The 25310-nt window shown below is 34.0% G+C and overlaps 2 protein-coding genes across 2 annotated transcripts in view; both read left to right on the plus strand.

Moving 5' to 3' along the window:
* galns (galactosamine (N-acetyl)-6-sulfatase) overlaps positions 1–13919 on the plus strand; it is a 48537-nt gene extending 34618 nt beyond the window's left edge. Inside the window, exons 13-14 of the mRNA XM_067400233.1 lie at positions 12620–12737; positions 13461–13919. Of these exons, the coding sequence (XP_067256334.1) occupies positions 12620–12737; positions 13461–13547 (205 nt within the window). The 3' untranslated portion in view covers positions 13548–13919. The remainder of the gene's footprint in view (positions 1–12619; positions 12738–13460) is intronic.
* Positions 13920–14951: 1032 nt separating this feature from the next.
* Positions 14952–25308, plus strand: aprt (adenine phosphoribosyltransferase). The gene is made up of 5 exons (XM_067401571.1): positions 14952–15069; positions 15189–15292; positions 22864–22997; positions 23073–23151; positions 23221–25308. The coding sequence occupies exons 1-5, from the start codon at positions 14993–14995 to the stop codon at positions 23358–23360; spliced, it is 534 nt and encodes a 177-aa protein (XP_067257672.1). The 5' UTR covers positions 14952–14992; the 3' UTR covers positions 23361–25308.
* Positions 25309–25310: the final 2 nt, after the last annotated feature.

Here is a 25310-nt window from a genome sequence, read left to right on the forward strand (position 1 = left end):
CTTCGGCTTCATGCCGACTTGTAAATTAGTGTTTAATCTTTTCATTTACTTTAATGTGATTAAAATGGCTAGCAATTTTAGTTTAGGAAAATAACTTTTTTTATTAATGTTGATAATAATTTGACATGAAAATTATATGAAAATAGTTTTAAAGTATCAAATATATTTCAAATCCAATAATTCTGACCAGGACTGTATATTGTAGTCACATTTTCATAAACACAATATTTTAATTAAAATATTTAAATTATCATGTCTTAATTTTCATTATCATTAAAAAGTAGTAATTTATCCCTTGTTAGATCAGAGTAAGCCTCTCTTTCACTCTTTATTTCTCTTCCATCTCACTGTTGTTTTTTTTATATCCTCCTCTTTCTTGAAGAGACACAGAGCAATTAAACATTAATGTTGTTTTTGATCTTCCGTCTCTTCTCTGCTCCGCTGGTTTCAAGCACTAACAATGGAAAAAAGAAAGATTCATCCCCAAAAAATCAATATCCGTGTTGCGCGCCGGAGAGGAGAGAGCTGTTAGTTTGACCATCTTCATCCTCTCGATCTTTCCAGTTTCCAGTGGATGTTTTCGAGTAGGTCAGATCCAAACACCAGCCCCCCTCATTCTTCCGTTCTCCGGCTCGTTCCCGGTCCCCTGTGAGTCGGTGTCAGGCTGCTGACCGTCTGCTCCTCTGCGCACCCAGCTGGAGCGGTCGGCGCTCATTAATCTCCGTCTACACCTAAAGAGCCACTTAAGATGATGTAGAGCCTGTCTGAGCGCATACCTCCAGTCCAGACTGACAGCGCAGACGCACGTGCCTCCGTCCACCGCCGACATTCACTCGAGTTGCTCCCGCACTGGAGGAAATCAGGGCTGGACATGCAGTCAACATTAAAGTATTGCAGCTCATTTAGTTATTTGATACTTTGATAATATAGTCATTTTTAATCAATAGTTGACTTCAGTAAAACAACCCTGCATGTTGGGTCAAACATTTGCCCAATTACCCAAATTGGGTTGTTTTTAACCCAGCATTTGTGAGTCTAGCTCAGGGATGGGCAACTTCGATAGTGTCGAGGGTCAACATCTTCATACCAAGGGGCCAGATTATTACTACAAACTCAAACATTTCAAAAAACCCAGTTATTGGGTTGTTTAACCCAGCAGTTGGGTTAAATGTTTGACCAACCTGCTGGGTAGTTTTATTTAACTCAACTATTGTTGTTTAAAAATTACTATATGGCTGGATTTAAATGAACCCAAAATATGTTGAAAAAAAAAAAAATCAGACACATAATTACTAGAGGCAACAATAATAATCAAAAAGTCAACATTTATTAAAGGTGCCCTAGAACCAGTTTTTACAAGATGTAATATAAGTCTAAGGTGTCCCCTGAATGTGTCTGTGAAGTTTCAGCTCAAAATACCCCATAGATTTTTTTTTAATTATTATTTTTAACTGCCTATTTTGGGGCATCATTAACTATGCACCGATTCAGGCTGCAGCCCCTTTAAATCTCGTGCTCCCCGCCCTCCCGAGCTCTCGACTATAATACAGTGCATAAACAAAGTTCACACAGCTAAAATAACCTTAAAATGGATCTTTACAAGATGTTCGTCATGCATACTGCATGCATGCGTTGGATCATGTGAGTAGAGTATTTATTTGGATGTTTACATTTGATTCTGAATGAGTTTGATAGTGCTCCGTGGCTAAAGCTAACATTACACACTGTTGGAGAGATTTATAAAGAATGAAGTTGTGTTTATGAATTATACAGACTGCAAGTGTTTAATAATGAAAATAGCGACGGCTCTTGTCTCCGTGAATACAGTAAGAAACGATGGTAACTTTAACCACATTTAACAGTACATTAGCAACATGCTAACGAAACATTTAGAAAGACAATTTACAAATATCACTAAAAATATCATGATATCATGGATCATGTCACTTATTATCGCTCCATCTGACATTTTTCGCTATTGTTCTTGCTTGCTTACCTAGTCTGATGATTCAGCTGTGCACAGATCCAGACGTTAATACTGGCTGCCCTTGTCTAATGCCTTGAACATGAGCTGGGATATGCAAATATTGGGGTCGTTCATATTAATGATCCCGACTGTTACGTAACATTCGGTGTTATGTTGAGATTCGCCTGTTCTTCGGAGGTCTTTTAAACAAATGAGATTTATGTAAGAAGGAGGAAACAATGGAGTTTGAGACTCACTGTATGTCATTTCCATGTACTGAACTCTTGTTATTCAACAGTGGTGTAATGTAACAGTAAGTAATAATACTTCGTTACAGTACTTAAGTATTTTTTGAGAGAATCTGTACTTTACTTGAGTCTTTATATTTCTGTCAACTTTTACTTTTACTCCACTACATTTCCTAAATAAAATGTATACTTTTACTCCGATACATTTTCCCAAAGCATTTTCGTTACTTACTACAAAATAAAGTCGGAAGAACACAGACTGCAAGCAAGTGCTCGCACAACCGCGGTTGATTTCATTATACGGGTTGCATCCGTTGCTGGAGCGGCAGAGAAGAGCTGTCATTATACAGTACGAGAGCGACCTCTAGAGGCGAAATAAAAACTATTACTGATGCCTCGTAGAGTTTGTTTTGACACGTGACGTGAGGCTGCGCTGCACAGAGCGGGACACTTCAAAAATGATTTAAAACGGACAACAAAACAGTATGTTTTATACTACAGTACATGATTTCATATCTTTATAAAGTAATTAGTTAGATGCTGCATTAGTGGAGAACAGTAGTATGTTCTCCGTCGAGGCTAACATTGTTTTAAACGCTTGAGGTACTACTAATGTGACAAAAATACTAACTGTTTAATGTCAAGATTGTTACCATTCATTTGCATTAGTTTATATCCATTTGTTCGCTGGTATGCATTCGTTATCCAGCGAAGTTGCATGTTTAAACTGTATCATCATCATCATGCAGCGACAGAAACATTTATCAAAAATGTATTCGATTTGTTCTTGTTATTGGCACTGTAACACATATTTTGATTAGATCATCATCAAGTTTTCTAAAATAGAGGCAAATAATGTGTACATATAATAGACCCATGCTATATTTTGTGTGTAAAGATGGTAAGTTTTAAGCATGGCTGTTATGAAATGGTAACACTTTACAATAAGAGTCCATTTGTAAATTAAAGGTTTATAAAAGTATTATTCATTGTTAATTTCAGCATTTACATTTTTACATTTTAAAGTTGTCTCAGTAGTTATAATGCACTATGAATTAACATGAACGATCAATGCATAATTAATATTAGTATTTTTTATATTTAAAAATTACAATAAACATTTTGCCATTTTTTTAATTCAAAGAAACAAAATGTAATAAAGATTTAAAACTGAACACAATCTTGCTGCTCAAACTGTGTATAGAACAATTTTTAATTTTTTTTTTTGCTCCTTTTGTATTTTACATTTACTTGTACTTTTACTTTCAATACTTAAGTACGTTTAATATATATAAAAAAAATACTTTTCGTACTTAAGTACAAAAAATATCACATACTTTAAAACTTTTACTCAAGTAACATTCTAAACAGTGACTTTGACTTCTACCAAAGTCATTTTCTGGCAAGATATCTATACTTTTACTCAAGTATGGTTTTCGAGTACTTTATACACCACTGTTATTCAACTATGCCAAGGACAATTCAATTTTTGATTCGAGGGCACCTTTAATAAGTAATTTAATACACACTCTAAAAAAATGCTGGGTTAAAAACAACCCAAGCTGGGTAAAAGGTTGGGTTAAAAGACACCTATTATGCCCTCTTTCACATGATGTAATATAAGTCTCTGGTCAAGTTTCAGCTTAAAATACCCCACAAATTTGCCCCTATTTGGGGGTGAGCAAAAACATGCCTTTACTATATTACTTTATTGCTGGCTAAAAAAATAAATCCAAAATTGGTTGAAAAAAAATGGCTGGGTAAAAACAACCCAATCCCTGGTTTTGTCCATATTTAACCCAGCAGTTTTTAGAGTGCATGTTTGTTTATTAAACATAAATAAATGTTCATTTTCAACATATTTTGGGTTTAAGTGAGAAATAAAGTAATTTTTAAGCAATAATTGGGTTAACTAAAACTACCCAGCAGGTTAGGTCAAACATTTAACCCAACCACTGAGTTTGTCCATGTTCAACCCAAACTGGGTTGTTTTTAACCCAGAATATTTAGAGTGAAACTTTTGCAGTTATGCTTATACAAATTGGAAACTTCGTTTTCAGTTGACAAGCAATATTACCCAATAAGCAAATGTAAACATCTCAATCGCATTGACTATAAATTTGCAACAAACAAATGTACAGATGTCCTATGAGAATGTTCTCAACTCAACGTCGTTCCATATGGTATTACCATAATCCACATCCAAATATTACCATGAAACAAAATACTGTTTTAAAAATGTATTGGCAAAAAGGTTTTGTTGACTGTGCATTTTACCTTTGAAATCTAAGACGAGTGCAACTCTGACATCACATGTGTATCTTTCATACTTCTCGTTAGCCGCTTTCCACCGCCAGGCCAAACCAAGTGGTACTTTGTTTAACTGTTCCATTCTGTGCCGATCCGAGCCGGCCGATATGGATATGGTTTTGTTTTCCACTGGGAAAATTGCAATGCAGTATTGCAATATTGCAATGGTGTAATGGCAATTTACATTAAAATCTTAACTTTTACAGATTTTGTTTCCAAACATATTGGTGACCCCTTGAACTTGGTAAAAAAGATAATCCATTTACCATCTTGACTGGAAAACACAATTTTTATTGTATTTCTTTTAGTCTATTCTAATTTAGTCAACTTCCACATTAGCGTGCACATCTTACAACCTTAAGGTCTCTCTGTTGAATCCAACAAGGATTGACTTAAACTGCAATTCATCGACTGGCCACTAGAGACAGGCTCCAAAAGGGAGTCAATCCAATGTTAAAATGCCCAACTTTACAGCAGAAAAAAATGTGTTTACAGTCTGGTACAAAAAGTGGTTTTGGTCTATATAGCTAATTTTGCCCTTCATGACAGCTGTGAGGAGGGTGAATTGTTTTATAACTCATACGTTTAAATTATATTAAGCCTTAAAGTTCTGCATAATTAAGGGCGTGGCCACTTGAGTGACAGGAGGATTGCCGCTGCTGTCAATACTAGCTGTTTGTCTGCTGTCTCCGCTCCACCCACGCCCCGCCTCTTTGCCCATTTACGGTTATCCGGTTATACGGCCAGCTCCGCCCATTTTAGGCTTCAGAAATGCTCTTCCGAAACCTGCGGATCTCATCACGGACACTTCGTCAATTGTTTAATACAGTCTTTGGGGTCGGTTGGAAATAGCGACCTCTCCTGGTTTGATTTAGTATTAATATCATGATGTGAAAGCAATCTTTCACTTATTCATTTTTAAAATCGATCATCCGAGTGGTCCAACGGGCCGTATTTAAAGATGGCCGCCAGTTGCCCATCCCCGGTCTAGGTATTCGTATCAGTGCCTAGAACGAGAACACCAACCAGTCTAACAGGCCTAGGAATTAGTTTGGTCTGCACAACCCCTGCCACACTGACCCCATCTCACGGTCTGCCTTATCCCGTCCGAGAGCACTTAAGTCCCATCCTGCCTTGGGCTAATGTAGCAGGCAACTCGGGCCTCATCTGCTACCGACAAGCACTTCAGGCCTCAATCAATAGAGCTTGTAGAACTGCTCAATTTCCACCGGGGGAGAGAAGCAGAGAGAAAAGGCAGAGGTATTTGATTGCCTCTTCAGCTCTATTCCCTTGTCTAGCTCCAACTGTGTTTGTGTGTGTGACTTATTTTATTCATTTATTCAGTTATACTTGTTGGTGTTTTTACCATGTGAATACAGATTCGCTCTTGTTTCATTGTGTTCTCGGAGTTCGAGAATGCTTTTTTGCGCGTGCAAGTGTGTGTGAATGGCTAATCAGTCTGGTGACACACCTGAGCAATACTCCTGCCCCCTGGGTGTCATGCATTATAAATCAAAAGACTGTATTTGCATGCATTGTTATTATTAATGACGCATCTCAAGTTGGAGAAAGGAGACCGGGGTTCAGAAAAATGCTAATGAGCCGTGCTGACTGTGGATTTTCTATTGTTTGTCTGGACTCTGGGCATAAATAAACATGTTTTTGTTAATTATTGATTAGGGACCCAAGGGCATAAACGCAGGGGTACAGTGATGGCGGCGTACGTTCAGCTGGTCCCTTGGTTCATCTTCATGTCTATCATGAAAAGAAAACCAAATGTTTCCTGCATGTGTGAGCTGAAACCCTGTGAATTGATCCCAAGAGGAGATGGGAATTTATTTTATTTCTGACAAGCACAAGACTCCCATCAAAAGCTTGCGGTTCTATCACAAAATCACACCGACTCTGATGTTCTACCATGATGACTGACAGGGTGTGATTTGTTAAACCAAAAGCAGTGGGAGGGATTTTTGAACGAGAATGTCATCATTGACATTTTAATGTTATTTACTCACCCTCATGTCGTTCCACACCCGTAAGACCTTTCTTTGTTCATCGTTCAAATTAAGATCTTTTTAAGGAAATCTGAGAGCTTTCTATCCTTCCATTGACGGTCTATGCAACTACCTCTTTCAAGCCCCAGAAAGGTGGTAAAGACATCATTAAAGTAATCCATGTGACTGGTTTAACCTCAATGTTATGAAGCAAAGCAAGTGATTTGTTTGCACACAACACATAATTTACCCCTTTATTTACAAAAAATTAATCTGACTTTATCAAAATTGCATGATATGAAGTCGCAATTGAGAGAAAAAAGTCAGAATTGTGATATAAAATTGCAGTTGAGAGAAAAAAATTCAGAATTGAGAGAAGAAACTTTGTGAGAATTGTGAGTTATACCATTGCAAATGAAATTGCAATATAGTCACAAGCAAGAGAAAAAAAGTCTGAATTGCAAAAAAAAAAAAAAAGAATTAAGAATTGTGAGATATAAACTTCCAATTGAAAAAAGTCAGAAATGGGATATAGTTGCAATTGAGAGAAAAAAATTATTAAAAATTATTAAAAAAAAAATATATAAAAATTCAGAATTGCAAGAAAAAAGTCATTGTGAGATATACTGTTGCAAATGAAAAAAAAGTCAGAACTGTGATGTAAATTTGCAACTGAGAGAAAAAAGTCAGAATTGTGAGAAAAGAAGTCAGATGTGAGATCTAAACTTGCAAATGAAAGAAAAAATGTCAGAATTGCACTATAAAGTCAGAATTGCGTTAGTCTGAAAAAATAGTCAGAATTTCAAGAAAGTCAAAATTGTGAGATATACTGTCTCAAACTAAATAAAAATTCAGAATTGTGATATAGTCGCAATCGAAAGAAAAAAGTCAGAATTTGAAGAAAAGTCAGAATTGTGAGATACCGCCGCAACAGAGAAAAAAGTCAGAATTGTGAGATAAAATTGCAGTTGAGAGAAAAAAAATTCAGAATTGAGAAGAATTGTGAGTTATACCTTTGCAAATGAAAGAAAAACTCAGAATTGCGATATATAATCACAAGCAAGAGAAAAAAGTCTGAATTGCCAAAAAAAAAAGAATTGTGAGATATAAATATAACATATAAAAAGATGTGATATAATATTCCAATTGAAAAAAGTCAGAAATGGGATATAGTTGCAATTGAGAGAAAAAAAAAATCTGAATTGCAAGAAAAAAGTCATTGTGAGATATACTGTCGCAAATGAAAAAAAAAGTCAGAACTGTGATGTAAATTTGCAACTGAGAGGAAAAAGACAGAATTGTGAGAAAAGAAGTCAGATGTGAGATCTAAACTTGCAAATGAAAGAAAAAGTGTCAGAATTGCACTATAAAGTCGCAACTGAGAGAAGAAAATCTGAATTGCGATAGTCTGAAAAAATAGTCTGAATTTGAAGAATAAAAGTCAGAATTGTGAGATATACCGTAACAAACTAAATAAAAAGTCAGAATTGTGATATAGTCGCAATTGAGAGAAAAAAGTCAGAGCTACGATATAAAGTCGCAACTGAGAGTAAAAAGTCAGAATTGCAATATAAAGGCGCAATTGAATGAAAAAAGTCAGAATTTCAAGAAAAGAAGATAGCGTCGCAAACTAAATAAAAAGTCAGAATTGCGATATAGTGCGAAAAAAGTCAGAATTTCAAGAAAAAAAAGGCCAGAATCGTGAGATATACCGTCGCAAACAAAAAAAAAGTCAGAATTGCGATATAGTGCGAAAAAAGTCAGAATTTCAAGAAAAAAAAAGTCCAGAATTGTGAGATATACTGTCGCAAACTAAATAAAAAGTCAGAAATGTGATATACTCACGATTGAGAGAAAAAAAGTCCAAATTGTGAGGAAAAAGTCAGAATTGCGATACAGTCTGAAATAATAGTCAGAATTTCAAGAAAAAAGTCAGAATTGTGAGAGATACCATCACAGAATTGCAATATAAAGTCGCAATCGAAAGAAAAAATTGTCCAAATTTTAAGAAAAGTCAGAATTGAGATACGGTTGCAAATGAAATAAAAAGTCAGAATTGCGATATAAAGTCACAATTAAAAGAAAAGGTCAGTTGTGATATAAAGTTGCAATTGAAAGAAAAAATTATCTGAATTTCAAGAAAAAAAGTCAGAATCGTGAGATATACCGTCGCAAACAAAAAAAAAGTCAGAATTGCGATATAGTCGCAATTGAGAGAAAATAATCAGTTACAATATAAAGTTGCAACTGAGAGTAAAAAGTCAGTTGCGATATAAAGTCGAAATTGAGAGAAAAACTCAGAATTGCAATATAAAGTCGCAATTGAAAGAAAAAAATAGTCAGAATTTCAATAAAAGTCAGAATTGTGAGATATACCGTCGCAAACAAAATAAAAAAACCTGAATTGTGATATACTTGCAATTGAGAGAAAAAAGTCAAAATTGTGAGAAAAAGTCAGAATTGCGATACAGTCTGAAAAAGTCAGAATTTCAAGAAAAAAGTCAGAATTGTGAGCAATGTTCCCTCTAAGCTGCGCGTGCGCGGCCGCGCACTTCTGAAGCCGCGCAGAGAACTGAAAATGATAGTAGTTTAGATGAGAAATAACTGCAGTGCTCTGGACAACCGCTATAGAGTTGGAACTGGTGAATGCAGTTTACAGGTTTCATAGAAAGTGAACGATTGAGCGCGTGTGAGCTGGCTGGCCCTGAGCAAAATCAGTCACGGTAAGAATACTGTCATGTTTGCGGACTAAATACCTCTCGGGAGGCAACGCAAAACGAAAAGAAATGTGAAATAAAACGTCATGTTTTAATGAAAAGTGGTGGAAATAACGGATGATGGGCACAGAATGCTAACAAAACTCTGAGACATTTACAATCACACACCCACCACAGGTGTAGCTTACAAACTCAAAATACATCAGTGATTTACCTCAGTTTAAATAGATATTTGTGTTTGGTGGTGCTGTGGGTTTCAGGGATGTTTAGATAACTATAAACGAGTTAACGTTCACTTTTCTTAAAAATATTTAGCTATCAGATCTGTTTAAATGCTTCAGTTTGTTTTCACTATATAATATATAAAAAAAAAAATGGAAGCATTTAAACTGATATAATACTGTATATCAGTTTAAATACTTAAATATTTTATTATATTATAATGTAAGCCTTATAAAAAAATGATCTCACAAGGGGAATGTTTAGGGCTCCTTGCCACGAAAAATCTTAACCTCCTGGTATATAAAATCTGGGAAATTCATAAGCAATAAACATGTACTAATTTTGATGGTTTAACACTGTCTGTTGCTAATAATTGACTGTACAAAAACACATCATGGATGTCCCAAACTATCATTGTAACTGCTCATATTATTAGAAAGAATTGAACTGTCCTGCAGGAGAACAGAAATGATTTTTTAATAGAATTTCTTTGTACAGTTAATACAGCAATGTGAACAAATCTCAAGTAACCTAAAATGTGCTTAATTTAGTGACTGAACTGCTTGTTTTCAAACATATTATTTAATAAATCACTAAGTTAGATCAAGGGTCGAATAAAATAGAAACGGCACATTAAAGTTAAATGTTACAGTTGCATGATAAACCTTTTTTTTTGTGTGCGTTTACGTTCATTGTACAGGTCTGATATAAAGTATGTTTTTGCTCAGGTGGCCAAAATGTGAAAACAGAGAAAAGTTTTGCTCAGCGAGAAAAAAAATTAGAGGGAACATTGATTGTGAGATATACCATCGCAGAATTGCAATATAAAGTCGCAAATCGAAAGAAAAAAATAGTCTGAATTTCAAGAAAAAGTGAGATACGTTCGCAAATGAAATAAAAAGTCAGAATTGCGATTATAAAGTCACAATAAAAAGAAAAAGTCAGTTGTGATATAAAGTCGCAATCAAAAGAAAAAATTGTCAGAATTTCAAGAAAAAAAGTCAGAATCGTGAGATACCGTCGCAAACGAAAAAAATGTCAGAATTGCGATATAAAGTCACAATTGAGAGAAAAAAAATCAGTTGCAATATAAAGTTGCCATTGAGAGAAAAACAGTCCGAATTGTGAGTTATACATCTCAAATGAAAGAAGTCAGAATTGTGCGAGGTAAAAAAAGTCATTATTGTGAGATAAAAAGTCAGAATTATCTTCTAAATAGTTTTAAACCATGACTTAAACGAGCTTCCATACTAGTCCCTTTAGACGCCTGTAAGAAACCGCCTTTTTCAGGACAACTGAAAGAGGGTTAAACAGATGTATTTCACACACAGACCTTATTTTTAGGCTTTAACCAAAAACCCTTTCAAGCACACATGGACTTTGGGACGATCTAAAGTGCAGCACTCAGTAATTGCTGATCAATCATTCGACGCTGATGAAGTGACGTTACGCGTGTCAGCGTTCGGCTGAGGAGGGGGAGCAGATGTTCGCGTGCGGCTCGTGCCCGATGCTCCCGAGGGAAAGGCGGAAGCGTAGAGACTGAGGGTGTGAGTCGGACAGCGCACAGGGTAATTACACTAATTGACACTTCACCCCACACGTACACACCCCCTCCCCGGGGGCCAATCAGAGCAGGGGACAGGCCTGACACAGGTGCTGCCTGCCTTTGTATCACGGCCGTAATTGCAGTGCTGATATTTGTCTGCGTGTGTGTGTTTCTCGCACACACACGCACATTCCCAGAAGCCCATTAAGCCTACAGGTCCTATTGAGAGCAGCGTTCCTTTGAAACCATCAGGGTGCGGGACGCTGTCCAACACAAATAATGAGAGACACGTGACCGCTTGTGTGGAGGTGGCGACCCTCGGGGACCGCCGTGTGTGTGTGTTTTATGCTGGGATTGCCCGTCTGTCACATATTTCTCTATGCATGAGCGAATAATTAATTAAAACTCTTTTATATTCAGTGTAAAGATGAGGCACGGACGATGATGTGAACACAGTTAATATTAAATTCTAGCGTGGTATTTTGAACATGTGTTATGGTAGTACCGTGGTATTCTGAGAGACACACCACGGTACTAGAATATGGTAATTGAGTCAGTCCATAATCAAAAGAATTTATTTTGCATAAATAAAATGAAGCCTGTTGTAAGGACCTTCCTGCTGGAAATATAAAATACAAATATAAAATAATAATTATTATAATAATTTGACTGTGATGTGCACAAATATTTCACATTTTAAAGTGTATATTTATAAATATAAAATGGAAATATTTAAGCACATTTTATTGATTCCAAACCACATCAATCTTAATAACTACTATTAATTTTTTTGTATGCAATCATTTATAAGTGAAAAACACGTTATATTCAGATGTGAAAAATTAATAAGCAGGTTTTCTTTTACAGTAAAAAGAGATGTAACTTTTATATTATATCACTTATAAATGATTATATAAAAAAGTAATAATAGTTATTAAAATTGATGAGGTTTGGAATTGGTAAATTGTGCTTAAAAATATGATCGGAATATAAACTTATGAGCACAATGTGTATATATTATCATCATCAATGTTGAAAACAGTTGTGTACAAGTTTCTTAAGAAAGCTTTTGTAACATTCTGTCAGTAAGAATTTGTATTTTTAATTTTTTTTTTGGACATAAAATAAAGAAATTAAGACTTTTATTCAGCAAGTATGCATTAAATTGATCAGAAGTGACATTTATAATGTTACAAAAGATTTGTATTTCAGATAAATGCTGTTCTTTTGGACTCTCTATTCATTAAATAATCCTGAAAAAAAATGTACACAACTGTTTTTAACATTGATAATAATCATAAATGTTTCTTGAGCATCAAATCATCATATCAGAATGATTTCTGAAGGATCATGTGACACTGAAGACTGGAGTAATGATGCTGAAAATTCAGCTTTGCATCACTGAATATAAATTACATGTTAAAATATATTCAAATGGAAAACGGTTATTATAAATTGTAAAAATATTTCACAATATTGCTATATTTACTGTATTTTTTTAAATAAAATAAATGCAGCGCTGGTGAGCAGAAGAGATTTCTTTCAAAAATCTTACAGATCTAAAACTACATGGTGTCTTATTGCTTGTTTTATTTGTTTCACGTTTCTCTCTCCAGTGTCCAGTCGAAGGAGTACACGGATGTTCTCCGTCAGGTGACCGCAGTCGTGCAGCAGCATCAGGGCGCTCTGATCCCGGGAGCGCCGCAGCTCAACATGTGTGATCTGGCCGTGATGGTGAGATGAAGCGTCCGATTCGTCATCATAACGTTCAGTTAAAAACATTCAGTTTGCATTATATTTCTGGAAGCACTTTACTCAAAGCCTTTATCTTATAATGCATTATATCTTTTCATAAATAATTGTAACCAAAGTTGCATGCATTAACTTTGGTAAATGCATGCAATTATGCATTATAATATTTGCAGATTCCTTATTACATCACAGTTATAATGCATTAAAACACAGATTATAATTATTCATGAGATCTTACAATGCATTACAAGGTTTATAATTAATGCATTAAAATACTCTTATAATGCAATATATATATATATATATATATATAAAAAGGCTTTTAGTAAATTGTTCCGTAGCAAGCACCTTTCATAAATTGGATAAAATGCCACATTAGACCAAAACCTGTCAAACTGAAGCCTGTTAGTCTGTAATGCTAGACAATCATAAATCATACATCATAAAATCACTTTGTTTTTAATAAATGCTTAATTTAAACATAAAAAAAAAAAAACCCTAATGTTTCTACATACAAAAACAACATAGGCTGTTTGAAAAATGATTAATAACTATTGGCAGTCTTTGTAGGTTTTTCTGCCATTGCGAAATTGTATTTATTTGGTGCCATTAATGCACTGGAAGATTGTTTGGTTTGACCATATATTGTAGCGGCTCGTGGAGCAACAGCGCCCTCAAGTGTTCATTCATGTTTCTGTTCCTCAGAACTGGAGTCCTGCTGGCTGTGAGCGGCTGGGCAAATGTCTTAAAGGGCCGGAGTCAAAGCCATGGAAGTGTGACTGGCCACATTAATCACCGAGAACTTCCATAAAGACAATCAGATTCTATTTTAAAATGATATTTGTATTTTCTGTGCCTTTCATTTAGTGTTTTACATGGAAAAGGGAAGGGGAATCCTTTCACATTTTGATGTTGAGAAGCAGTGATTTTTCCTTTTTATAATATTTTGTGTCTATGATGATTGTTATGCATTTAGACGAATTAGATGAATATTATTGTTCATAAACATCTGCTGACAGAGATTAACACAACACACTATCATCCTTAAATATATTTATTTTAGTTAAAGCATACATTTGATTGCACATGATTGTAAAATTGTAAAAGAGACTTTTGCAATGCTTTTAAATCGGTGTCAACTCTTACCTGAATTTTTTTCTTGAGGGGCAATAAAATATTTTTTTAAAACTTGCATGTGACTGTGCATTTGATAATAAATATTTATATATTTTTTTAAAGTAAAGTAATGAAGAGATACTTTTTTGGTCTCCTGTGTAGAACTTTTCTTGTTCAGAATTAACACTATTTAAATAATGATTCTATACTTCTTCCAAAGAAGTACAGTTTGACAGGTTTTGGTCTATTGTGGCATTTTATCCAATTTATGAAAGGTGCTTGTTAAGGAAAAATATAGGTAACAATTTACTTAAAGCCTTTTTATATATATATATATATATATATATATATATATATATATATATATATATATATATATATATATATATATATATAATATACACACATTGCATTATAAAATTATTTTTAATGCATTAATTATGAACCTTATAATGCATTGTATGATCTCATGAATAATTATAATCACAGTTATAAAGCATTATTATAATTATATTATGCATTATGTGTTTTTATCTTACCCTGATTCACTGTGGTACGCCTGTTTGTATTCTAGACCTGTCGGGACGGTTTTCGCGGGAAAATGCGCACATACGTCACTCGCCTACGTGTCGCGTCATATCGCGAAAGGTAGCTTTGACGCGTGTCCGGTGTGGGAGTTTTGTTTTTTAACCACTAGAGGGACAAACGTTACATCGTGTACATTTAATTACATTATTATAAGGATTATAGCCTACATTATTATGAGGATAATAATAAAATACAGTGAAAAACGTAAACAGTAAACAAAAGACAACTCAATAACAAAAAAGATATTCTTATTAATGAGTGTAAAAGGTTTTACAATATGGAAAATTTATCTATAAATAAATATATCTTTCAGTGAGAAATTCATAAAACATTTTATAAAAGTACATTGGTAACTTAAATTCTCCGGGAGTTGGATAGATATTAATATTTACCTCATTATTTTGTTAGAAACTTTTTTTTTTTTTTTTTTTTTTTTTTTCATTTAATGACGTAAAAATGTCATATGACGAGGAAGCGCGTGCTATTGGTTGACCCGAACACGTGGACTACTTCCAATACTCGCAGCGCGTGCCATGGCAGAGAAACTGGATTTTATCGCCCAGTGCATAAGAACTTTCCCTGATTTCCCTACGAAAGGGATTCCATTCAAGTGGGTATTATTTATATTCTGTATCATTTTAATCTGAGCGAGCAGTTCATGCGCAATATTAGGCACAGCCTTGATGAGGGATGGAAGGGTTTGTTTCAGTTTGTGCTGTTCGTCTGCAGGGATATTTTCCCGATCTTGAAGGATCCGAAGGCTCTGGCTGCAGTGACGGATCTGTTTGAGGAGCACGTGAGGAACACCTTCCCTCAGGTGGATCTTATAGTCGGTAAGAGATGTGCGTGTGGCACAATAGGGTCAAAGTTACTCCTGATAAGAAAAACGAGGATCCTTTTGGATCAAATACGCATAACTGATTAAAAAATGACATTCCTACAGGATAATTTTACTCTTATTTGATTGTTATTCTTATTGGATAGTGTGAATTATATTAAACACTGAATAACAGGACTAAAGGTATACTTTATGGTACAACCTTAAGAAAAAATTTGCTTTTCACTACTCTAAAAGTATATGATTGCAATGCATTGGTAATGTTTTAATTATTGCGCCTTTTACTATTGCGCCTGACAATACGCAATTCTGACTTTATATCTCGCAATTCTGACTTTATATCTCGCAATTCTGACTTTATATCTCGCAATTCTGACTTTATATCGCAATTTTATATCGCAATTCTGACTTTATATCTCGCAATTCTGACTTTATATCGCAATTCTGACTTTATATCTCGCAATTCTGACTTTATATCTCGCAATTCTGACTTTATATCTCGCAATTCTGACTTTATATCGCAATTCTGACTTTATATCTCGCAATTCTGACTTTATATCTCGCAATTCTGACTTTATATCTCGCAATTCTGACTTTATATCTCGCAATTCTGACTTTATCTCGCAATTCTGACTTTATATTGCAATTTTATATCGCAATTCTGACTTTATATCTTGCAATTCTGACTTTATATCTTGCAATTCTGACTTTATATCTCGCAATTCTGACTTTATATAACGCAATTCTGACTTTATATAACGCAATTCTGACTTTATATAACGCAATTCTGACTTTATATAACGCAATTCTGACTTTATATAACGCAATTCTGACTTTATATAACGCAATTCTGACTTTATATCTCGCAATTCTGACTTTATATCTCGCAATTCTGACTTTATATCTCGCAATTCTGACTTTATATCGCAATTTTATATCGCAATTCTGACTTTATATCTCGCAATTCTGACTTTATCTCGCAATTCTGACTTTATATCTCAATTCTGACTTTATATCTCGCAATTCTGACTTTATCTCGCAATTCTGACTTTATATCGCAATTCTGACTTTATATCTCGCAATTCTGACTTTATATCTCGCAATTCTGACTTTATATCTCGCAATTCTGACTTTATATCTCGCAATTCTGACTTTATATCTCGCAATTCTGACTTTATCTCGCAATTCTGACTTTATATTGCAATTTTATATCGCAATTCTGACTTTATATCTCGCAATTCTGACTTTATATCGCAATTCTGACTTTATATCTCGCAATTCTGACTTTATATCTCGCAATTCTGACTTTATATCTCGCAATTCTGACTTTATATCGCAATTTTATATCGCAATTCTGACTTTATATCTCGCAATTCTGACTTTATCTCGCAATTCTGACTTTATATCTCAATTCTGACTTTATATCTCGCAATTCTGACTTTATATCGCAATTCTGACTTTATATCTCGCAATTCTGACTTTATATCTCGCAATTCTGACTTTATATCTCGCAATTCTGACTTTATATCTCGCAATTCTGACTTTATATCTCGCAATTCTGACTTTATCTCGCAATTCTGACTTTATATTGCAATTTTATATCGCAATTCTGACTTTATATCTCGCAATTCTGACTTTATATCGCAATTCTGACTTTATATCTCGCAATTCTGACTTTATATCTCGCAATTCTGACTTTATATCTCGCAATTCTGACTTTATATCGCAATTCTGACTTTATATCTCGCAATTCTGACTTTATATCTCGCAATTCTGACTTTATATCTCGCAATTCTGACTTTATATCTCGCAATTCTGACTTTATCTCGCAATTCTGACTTTATATTGCAATTTTATATCGCAATTCTGACTTTATATCTTGCAATTCTGACTTTATATCTTGCAATTCTGACTTTATATCTTGCAATTCTGACTTTATATCTTGCAATTCTGACTTTATATCTTGCAATTCTGACTTTATATAACGCAATTCTGACTTTATATAACGCAATTCTGACTTTATATAACGCAATTCTGACTTTATATAACGCAATTCTGACTTTATATAACGCAATTCTGACTTTATATCTCGCAATTCTGACTTTATATCTCGCAATTCTGACTTTATATCTCGCAATTCTGACTTTATATCGCAATTTTATATCGCAATTCTGACTTTATATCTCGCAATTCTGACTTTATCTCGCAATTCTGACTTTATATCTCGCAATTCTGACTTTATCTCGCAATTCTGACTTTATATCTCGCAATTCTGACTTTATATCTCGCAATTCTGACTTTATATCTCGCAATTCTGACTTTATATCTCGCAATTCTGACTTTATATCTCGCAATTCTGACTTTATATCTCGCAATTCTGACTTTATATCTCGCAATTCTGACTTTATATCTCGCAATTCTGACTTTATATCTCGCAATTCTGACTTTATATCTCGCAATTCTGACTTTATATTGCAATTTTATATCGCAATTCTGACTTTATATCTCGCAATTCTGACTTTATATCTCGCAATTCTGACTTTATATCTCGCAATTCTGACTTTATATCTCGCAATTCTGACTTTATATCTCGCAATTCTGACTTTATATAACGCAATTCTGACTTTATATCACGCAATTCTGACTTTATATCGCAATTCTGACTTTATATCTCGCAATTCTGACTTTATATCTCGCAATTCTGACTTTATATCGCAATTTTATATCTCAATTCTGACTTTATATCTCGCAATTCTGACTTTATATCGCAATTCTGACTTTATATCTCGCAATTCTGACTTTATATCTCGCAATTCTGACTTTATATCTCGCAATTCTGACTTTATATCTCGCAATTCTGACTTTATATCGCAATTCTGACTTTATATCTCGCAATTCTGACTTTATCTCGCAATTCTGACTTTATATCTCGCAATTCTGACTTTATATCTCGCAATTCTGACTTTATATAACGCAATTCTGACTTTATATAACGCAATTCTGACTTTATATAACGCAATTCTGACTTTATATAACGCAATTCTGACTTTATATAACGCAATTCTGACTTTATATAACGCAATTCTGACTTTATCTCGCAATTCTGACTTTATATCTCAATTCTGACTTTATATCGCAATTCTGACTTTATATCGCAATTCTGACTTTATATCGCAATTTTATATCGCAATTCTGACTTTATATTGCAATTTTATATCGCAATTCTGACTTTATATCTCGCAATTCTGACTTTATATCTCGCAATTCTGACTTTATATCTCGCAATTCTGACTTTATATCTCGCAATTCTGACTTTATATCTCGCAATTCTGACTTTATATCACGCAATTCTGACTTTATATCTCGCAATTCTGACTTTATATCGCAATTTTATATCGCAATTCTGACTTTATATCTCGCAATTCTGACTTTATCTCGCAATTCTGACTTTATATCTCAATTCTGACTTTATATCTCGCAATTCTGACTTTATATCGCAATTCTGACTTTATATCTCGCAATTCTGACTTTATATCTCGCAATTCTGACTTTATATCGCAATTCTGACTTTATATCGCAATTCTGACTTTATATCTCGCAATTCTGACTTTATATCTCGCAATTCTGACTTTATATCGCAATTCTGACTTTATATCTCGCAATTCTGACTTTATATCTCGCAATTCTGACTTTATATCGCAATTTTATATCGCAATTCTGACTTTATATCTCGCAATTCTGACTTTATCTCGCAATTCTGACTTTATATCGCAATTCTGACTTTATATCTCGCAATTCTGACTTTATATCTCGCAATTCTGACTTTATATCGCAATTCTGACTTTATATCTCGCAATTCTGACTTTATATCTCGCAATTCTGACTTTATATCGCAATTTTATATCGCAATTCTGACTTTATATCTCGCAATTCTGACTTTATCTCGCAATTCTGACTTTATATCGCAATTCTGACTTTATATCTCGCAATTCTGACTTTATATCTCGCAATTCTGACTTTATATCGCAATTCTGACTTTATATCTCGCAATTCTGACTTTATATCTCGCAATTCTGACTTTATCTCGCAATTCTGACTTTATCTCGCAATTCTGACTTTATCTCGCAATTCTGACTTTATATCTTGCAATTCTGACTTTATATCTCGCAATTCTGACTTTATATCTCGCAATTCTGACTTTATCTCGCAATTCTGACTTTATCTCGCAATTCTGACTTTATATCTCGCAATTCTGACTTTATATCTCGCAATTCTGACTTTATATCTCGCAATTCTGACTTTATATCGCAATTTTATCTCGCAATTCTGACTTTATATCTTGCAATTCTGACTTTATATCTCGCAATTCTGACTTTATATCGCAATTCTGACTTTATCTCGCAATTCTGACTTTATCTCGCAATTCTGACTTTATATCGCAATTCTGACTTTATATCGCAATTCTGACTTTATATCGCAATTCTATATCGCAATTCTGACTTTATATCGCAATTTTATATCGCAATTCTGACTTTATCTCGCAATTCTGACTTTATATCTCAATTCTGACTTTATATCTCGCAATTCTGACTTTATATCTCGCAATTCTGACTTTATATCGCAATTCTGACTTTATATCTCGCAATTCTGACTTTATATCTCGCAATTCTGACTTTATATCTCGCAATTCTGACTTTATATCTCGCAATTCTGACTTTATCTCGCAATTCTGACTTTATATTGCAATTTTATATCGCAATTCTGACTTTATATCTCGCAATTCTGACTTTATATCGCAATTTTATATCTCAATTCTGACTTTATATCTCGCAATTCTGACTTTATATCGCAATTCTGACTTTATATCTCGCAATTCTGACTTTATATCTCGCAATTCTGACTTTATATCTCGCAATTCTGACTTTATATCTCGCAATTCTGACTTTATATCGCAATTCTGACTTTATATCTCGCAATTCTGACTTTATCTCGCAATTCTGACTTTATATCTCGCAATTCTGACTTTATATAACGCAATTCTGACTTTATATAACGCAATTCTGACTTTATATAACGCAATTCTGACTTTATATAACGCAATTCTGACTTTATATAACGCAATTCTGACTTTATATAACGCAATTCTGACTTTATATAACGCAATTCTGACTTTATCTCGCAATTCTGACTTTATATCGCAATTCTGACTTTATATCGCAATTCTGACTTTATATCGCAATTTTATATCGCAATTCTGACTTTATATTGCAATTTTATATCGCAATTCTGACTTTATATCTCGCAATTCTGACTTTATATCTCGCAATTCTGACTTTATATCTCGCAATTCTGACTTTATATCTCGCAATTCTGACTTTATATCTCGCAATTCTGACTTTATATCTCGCAATTCTGACTTTATATCACGCAATTCTGACTTTATATCTCGCAATTCTGACTTTATATCGCAATTTTATATCGCAATTCTGACTTTATATCTCGCAATTCTGACTTTATCTCGCAATTCTGACTTTATATCTCAATTCTGACTTTATATCTCGCAATTCTGACTTTATATCGCAATTCTGACTTTATATCTCGCAATTCTGACTTTATATCTCGCAATTCTGACTTTATATCGCAATTCTGACTTTATATCGCAATTCTGACTTTATATCTCGCAATTCTGACTTTATATCTCGCAATTCTGACTTTATATCTCGCAATTCTGACTTTATATCTCGCAATTCTGACTTTATATCTCGCAATTCTGACTTTATATCGCAATTTTATATCGCAATTCTGACTTTATATCTCGCAATTCTGACTTTATCTCGCAATTCTGACTTTATATCGCAATTCTGACTTTATATCTCGCAATTCTGACTTTATATCTCGCAATTCTGACTTTATATCGCAATTCTGACTTTATATCTCGCAATTCTGACTTTATATCTCGCAATTCTGACTTTATATCGCAATTTTATATCGCAATTCTGACTTTATATCTCGCAATTCTGACTTTATCTCGCAATTCTGACTTTATATCGCAATTCTGACTTTATATCTCGCAATTCTGACTTTATATCTCGCAATTCTGACTTTATATCGCAATTCTGACTTTATATCTCGCAATTCTGACTTTATATCTCGCAATTCTGACTTTATCTCGCAATTCTGACTTTATCTCGCAATTCTGACTTTATCTCGCAATTCTGACTTTATATCTTGCAATTCTGACTTTATATCTCGCAATTCTGACTTTATATCTCGCAATTCTGACTTTATCTCGCAATTCTGACTTTATCTCGCAATTCTGACTTTATATCTCGCAATTCTGACTTTATATCTCGCAATTCTGACTTTATATCTCGCAATTCTGACTTTATATCTCGCAATTTTATCTCGCAATTCTGACTTTATATCTTGCAATTCTGACTTTATATCTCGCAATTCTGACTTTATATCGCAATTCTGACTTTATCTCGCAATTCTGACTTTATCTCGCAATTCTGACTTTATATCGCAATTCTGACTTTATATCGCAATTCTGACTTTATATCGCAATTCTATATCGCAATTCTGACTTTATATCGCAATTTTATATCGCAATTCTGACTTTATCTCGCAATTCTGACTTTATATCTCAATTCTGACTTTATATCTCGCAATTCTGACTTTATATCTCGCAATTCTGACTTTATATCGCAATTCTGACTTTATATCTCGCAATTCTGACTTTATATCTCGCAATTCTGACTTTATATCTCGCAATTCTGACTTTATATCTCGCAATTCTGACTTTATATCTCGCAATTCTGACTTTATATCGCAATTTTATCTCGCAATTCTGACTTTATATCTTGCAATTCTGACTTTATATCTCGCAATTCTGACTTTATATCGCAATTCTGACTTTATCTCGCAATTCTGACTTTATATCGCAATTCTGACTTTATATCTCAATTCTGACTTTATATCGCAATTCTGACTTTATATCGCAATTCTGACTTTATATCGCAATTCTGACTTTATATCGCAATTTTATATCGCAATTCTGACTTTATATCTCGCAATTCTGACTTTATATCTCGCAATTCTGACTTTATATCGCAATTTTATCTCGCAATTCTGACTTTATCATGCAATTCTGACTTTATATCGCAATTCTGACTTTATATCGCAATTCTGACTTTATATCTCGCAATTCTGACTTTATATCTCGCAATTCTGACTTTATATCTCGCAATTCTGACTTTATATCTCGCAATTTTGACTTTAAGCTTCCGTATTTAATGGAGGACAGCTATACATTTTTGAAAGAATAGCTATAAATTCATAATGCATTTTAGCATTTTATAATATATATTTTTTTGTTTTGTGAATTATGTTCTTAAAACATTATGCTTTTTGTTTTTAATGATCTGCTGGAAAGCATTATGAAAAATCCCGTGTTATTCCTTCCTAGTTTGCTAATAATGGTAATTCTTCTTTATAATTTTTTTCCCTAGCGAGGGATTGCACGTAGAGGATTGTAACCGTGATGTTTTCTTCGTTCTCTCCTAGGACTGGATGCTCGAGGATTTCTATTTGGGCCGCTTCTGGCTCAGAGATTAGGAATAGGATTTGCTCCAATTAGAAAAAAAGGGAAGCTCCCTGGCCCCACGTTATCAGTAGCTTATAGTCTGGAGTATGCAAAGGTACCTCCAGTTATCCAGTATCACATCTAGTCCACTTGCAGTTATTCATTATGTAACTCAGCAGTGTTGTTTCAGGCCGAGGCAGAGATGCAGGAAGATGCGGTTTCTGCAGGACAGAAGATCCTGATCATTGATGATTTACTGGCTACTGGAGGTGAGCAAGAGATCTGAATGCAGCTTAATCTGCCAACAGCAACAGTGTAACCTCTTGTGTGTTCGTCAGGAACTCTGTACGCGGCGTGTGAGCTGATCAAACAGCAGAAGGCCGAGGTGCTGGGCTGTCTCGTGGTGGTTGAACTCAAGTATCTCAGTGGATCTGACAAGCTGAAGCCATCTCCTGTGTTCTCTCTAATCCAGTACTGACGGTCTGGAGCTTTCACGTGACGTGGACTGCCTCAGAGGAACTGTGTATTTTCACATGATGGTTTACATTTCAGAAATATGAAGAATTCCAATCAATTTTATACCCTTTGGGGTTTTGATGGTCTTAATTCCACTATGAGAATTAGACAGAAACTGGTTGCGTCTAAAATTGCATACTTTGAGTAGGTACTACTTATGAATAATTAATCTGTGGTAGTGATGGGAGAAACGAAGCATTTCAAAACATTGAATCAATTGATTCGCAAAATGTTTCAGTGTTTCGAAGCGCTGGAAACGCCACACGCTGGTGCCCCCTGCTGGTCAGAGCAGTGTAAATGCTGCAAAAACTCATGCATAAAAACACCTTTAACAAACCAATTACAAATGTTTTATTGAAGGTATCATCTATTAAATGCAGTTAAATCTAATATCACTAAAGCTTGGTTCAGACTTTTAACTATTCTTCCTTTTTATTATACAAAGGTGTCAATAAATATATAAAACTGGTAAAAATCATGGTTCATGGGTTCACAGAGATCATTTATGACCTAACAAAGCCTCATTTACTGAAATCACGTGACTTTGGATACACATACATCTCTTCAGTGGGTTGTACTGTTGTATTCAATGTGTTTTTGGATTATTTTGCTGACGAAACTCTGCAAATATATCTCCCAGAAATGTCAGCTGTGATCAAGAAGCTTTTTTACAGCAGATGCCATTAAAAACTAGTGCTGGGTAGATTATTGTTACTTACAAATTGTAATCGGTTACTAACTCCAAATTACATGACTAAAATTGTAGTTAGTTACGTAATCCAATACACATTTTAGGTAATATAATCGGTCTACTTTTTGGATTACTTTTGACCTAACTTGTTTATCACATTGAATTGGATAATCTTGTAACATATTGATATAAAAATAGTAAATACTAAGAAAAAGTAAATATATTCCAATCTTTTTCAACAACCTGAAGCGCATTAAATATTACAATATGACAGGGTTTCCCAAACTGGGGTTTGTGAGAGAACTGCAAGGGTTTGAGTTTAATGAAAAGCTATAAATTAAATAAATCATAAGTTAAAATAGTTTTAAAAAGAGAAAAAAAAACCATCCCAAATACAGTGACAAGACTTTCTGAATATGTACTTTTAATTTTTTTAGAAAGGAACATGTAGGCTAAAACATGAAAGAGTCTGGGAGAATCAATAAATTACGATTTACTGTCATTGTAAATAGTATAAGTTTTATTTTTATAGCAATAATATTGCTGTATAGATGTAATCATGATATATATCATATCCATTAAAAAACTAGTCTTATTAGATTATATTACATTTAAAAACAATTACTTCATTTTTGGAATATGATTACATGTAATCAGCACTGCTGAAACATGGTTAGTCTATCCCACACAGCCTCGATTTCATACCGGTCATGGCGCTGCTCTGAATAAGCGCTATACATTTACCATGTTGTCATCATCATGTGACTTACCAGCGTCAGTTGCGTTTCTTCCCTGCCATTTCACAAATGCTGTAAGTCATTCAGGTACTTTTCACCTACCGTTTTTTTTTTGCCTACTTCATAGATGTGATTTCAGACACAGCCAGTTACAGAAGTGTACAGACAGAGCTTCCTGTTTCTGCGAGTATGAAACAACACCATCGCTTGCATGAACTTGTTTATTGTAAACGATTCAATGCACGAATCCTGTAAATGATTTGTCCTTCATTCGACTGCATTTATACCAGTTACTTTTTACATGTCAACACTTATGAACGGTTATTGTGCCAAGATGCGAAGAACAAGGTCACAACCTCAAAAACAACAGAAGTGTGTTTAAAATGTAGTGACCACCAGACTTGTAAAATGCAAACTATGAACATACAAAACTAAAAATAAGAGTCATCTAAAAGTTAAAATCCATAATAAAATATTGCACATG

Source organism: Chanodichthys erythropterus, chromosome 11 (genome assembly GCF_024489055.1).
Source record: "Chanodichthys erythropterus isolate Z2021 chromosome 11, ASM2448905v1, whole genome shotgun sequence".
In the NCBI taxonomy this organism is placed as follows: Eukaryota; Metazoa; Chordata; class Actinopteri; order Cypriniformes; family Xenocyprididae; genus Chanodichthys; species Chanodichthys erythropterus.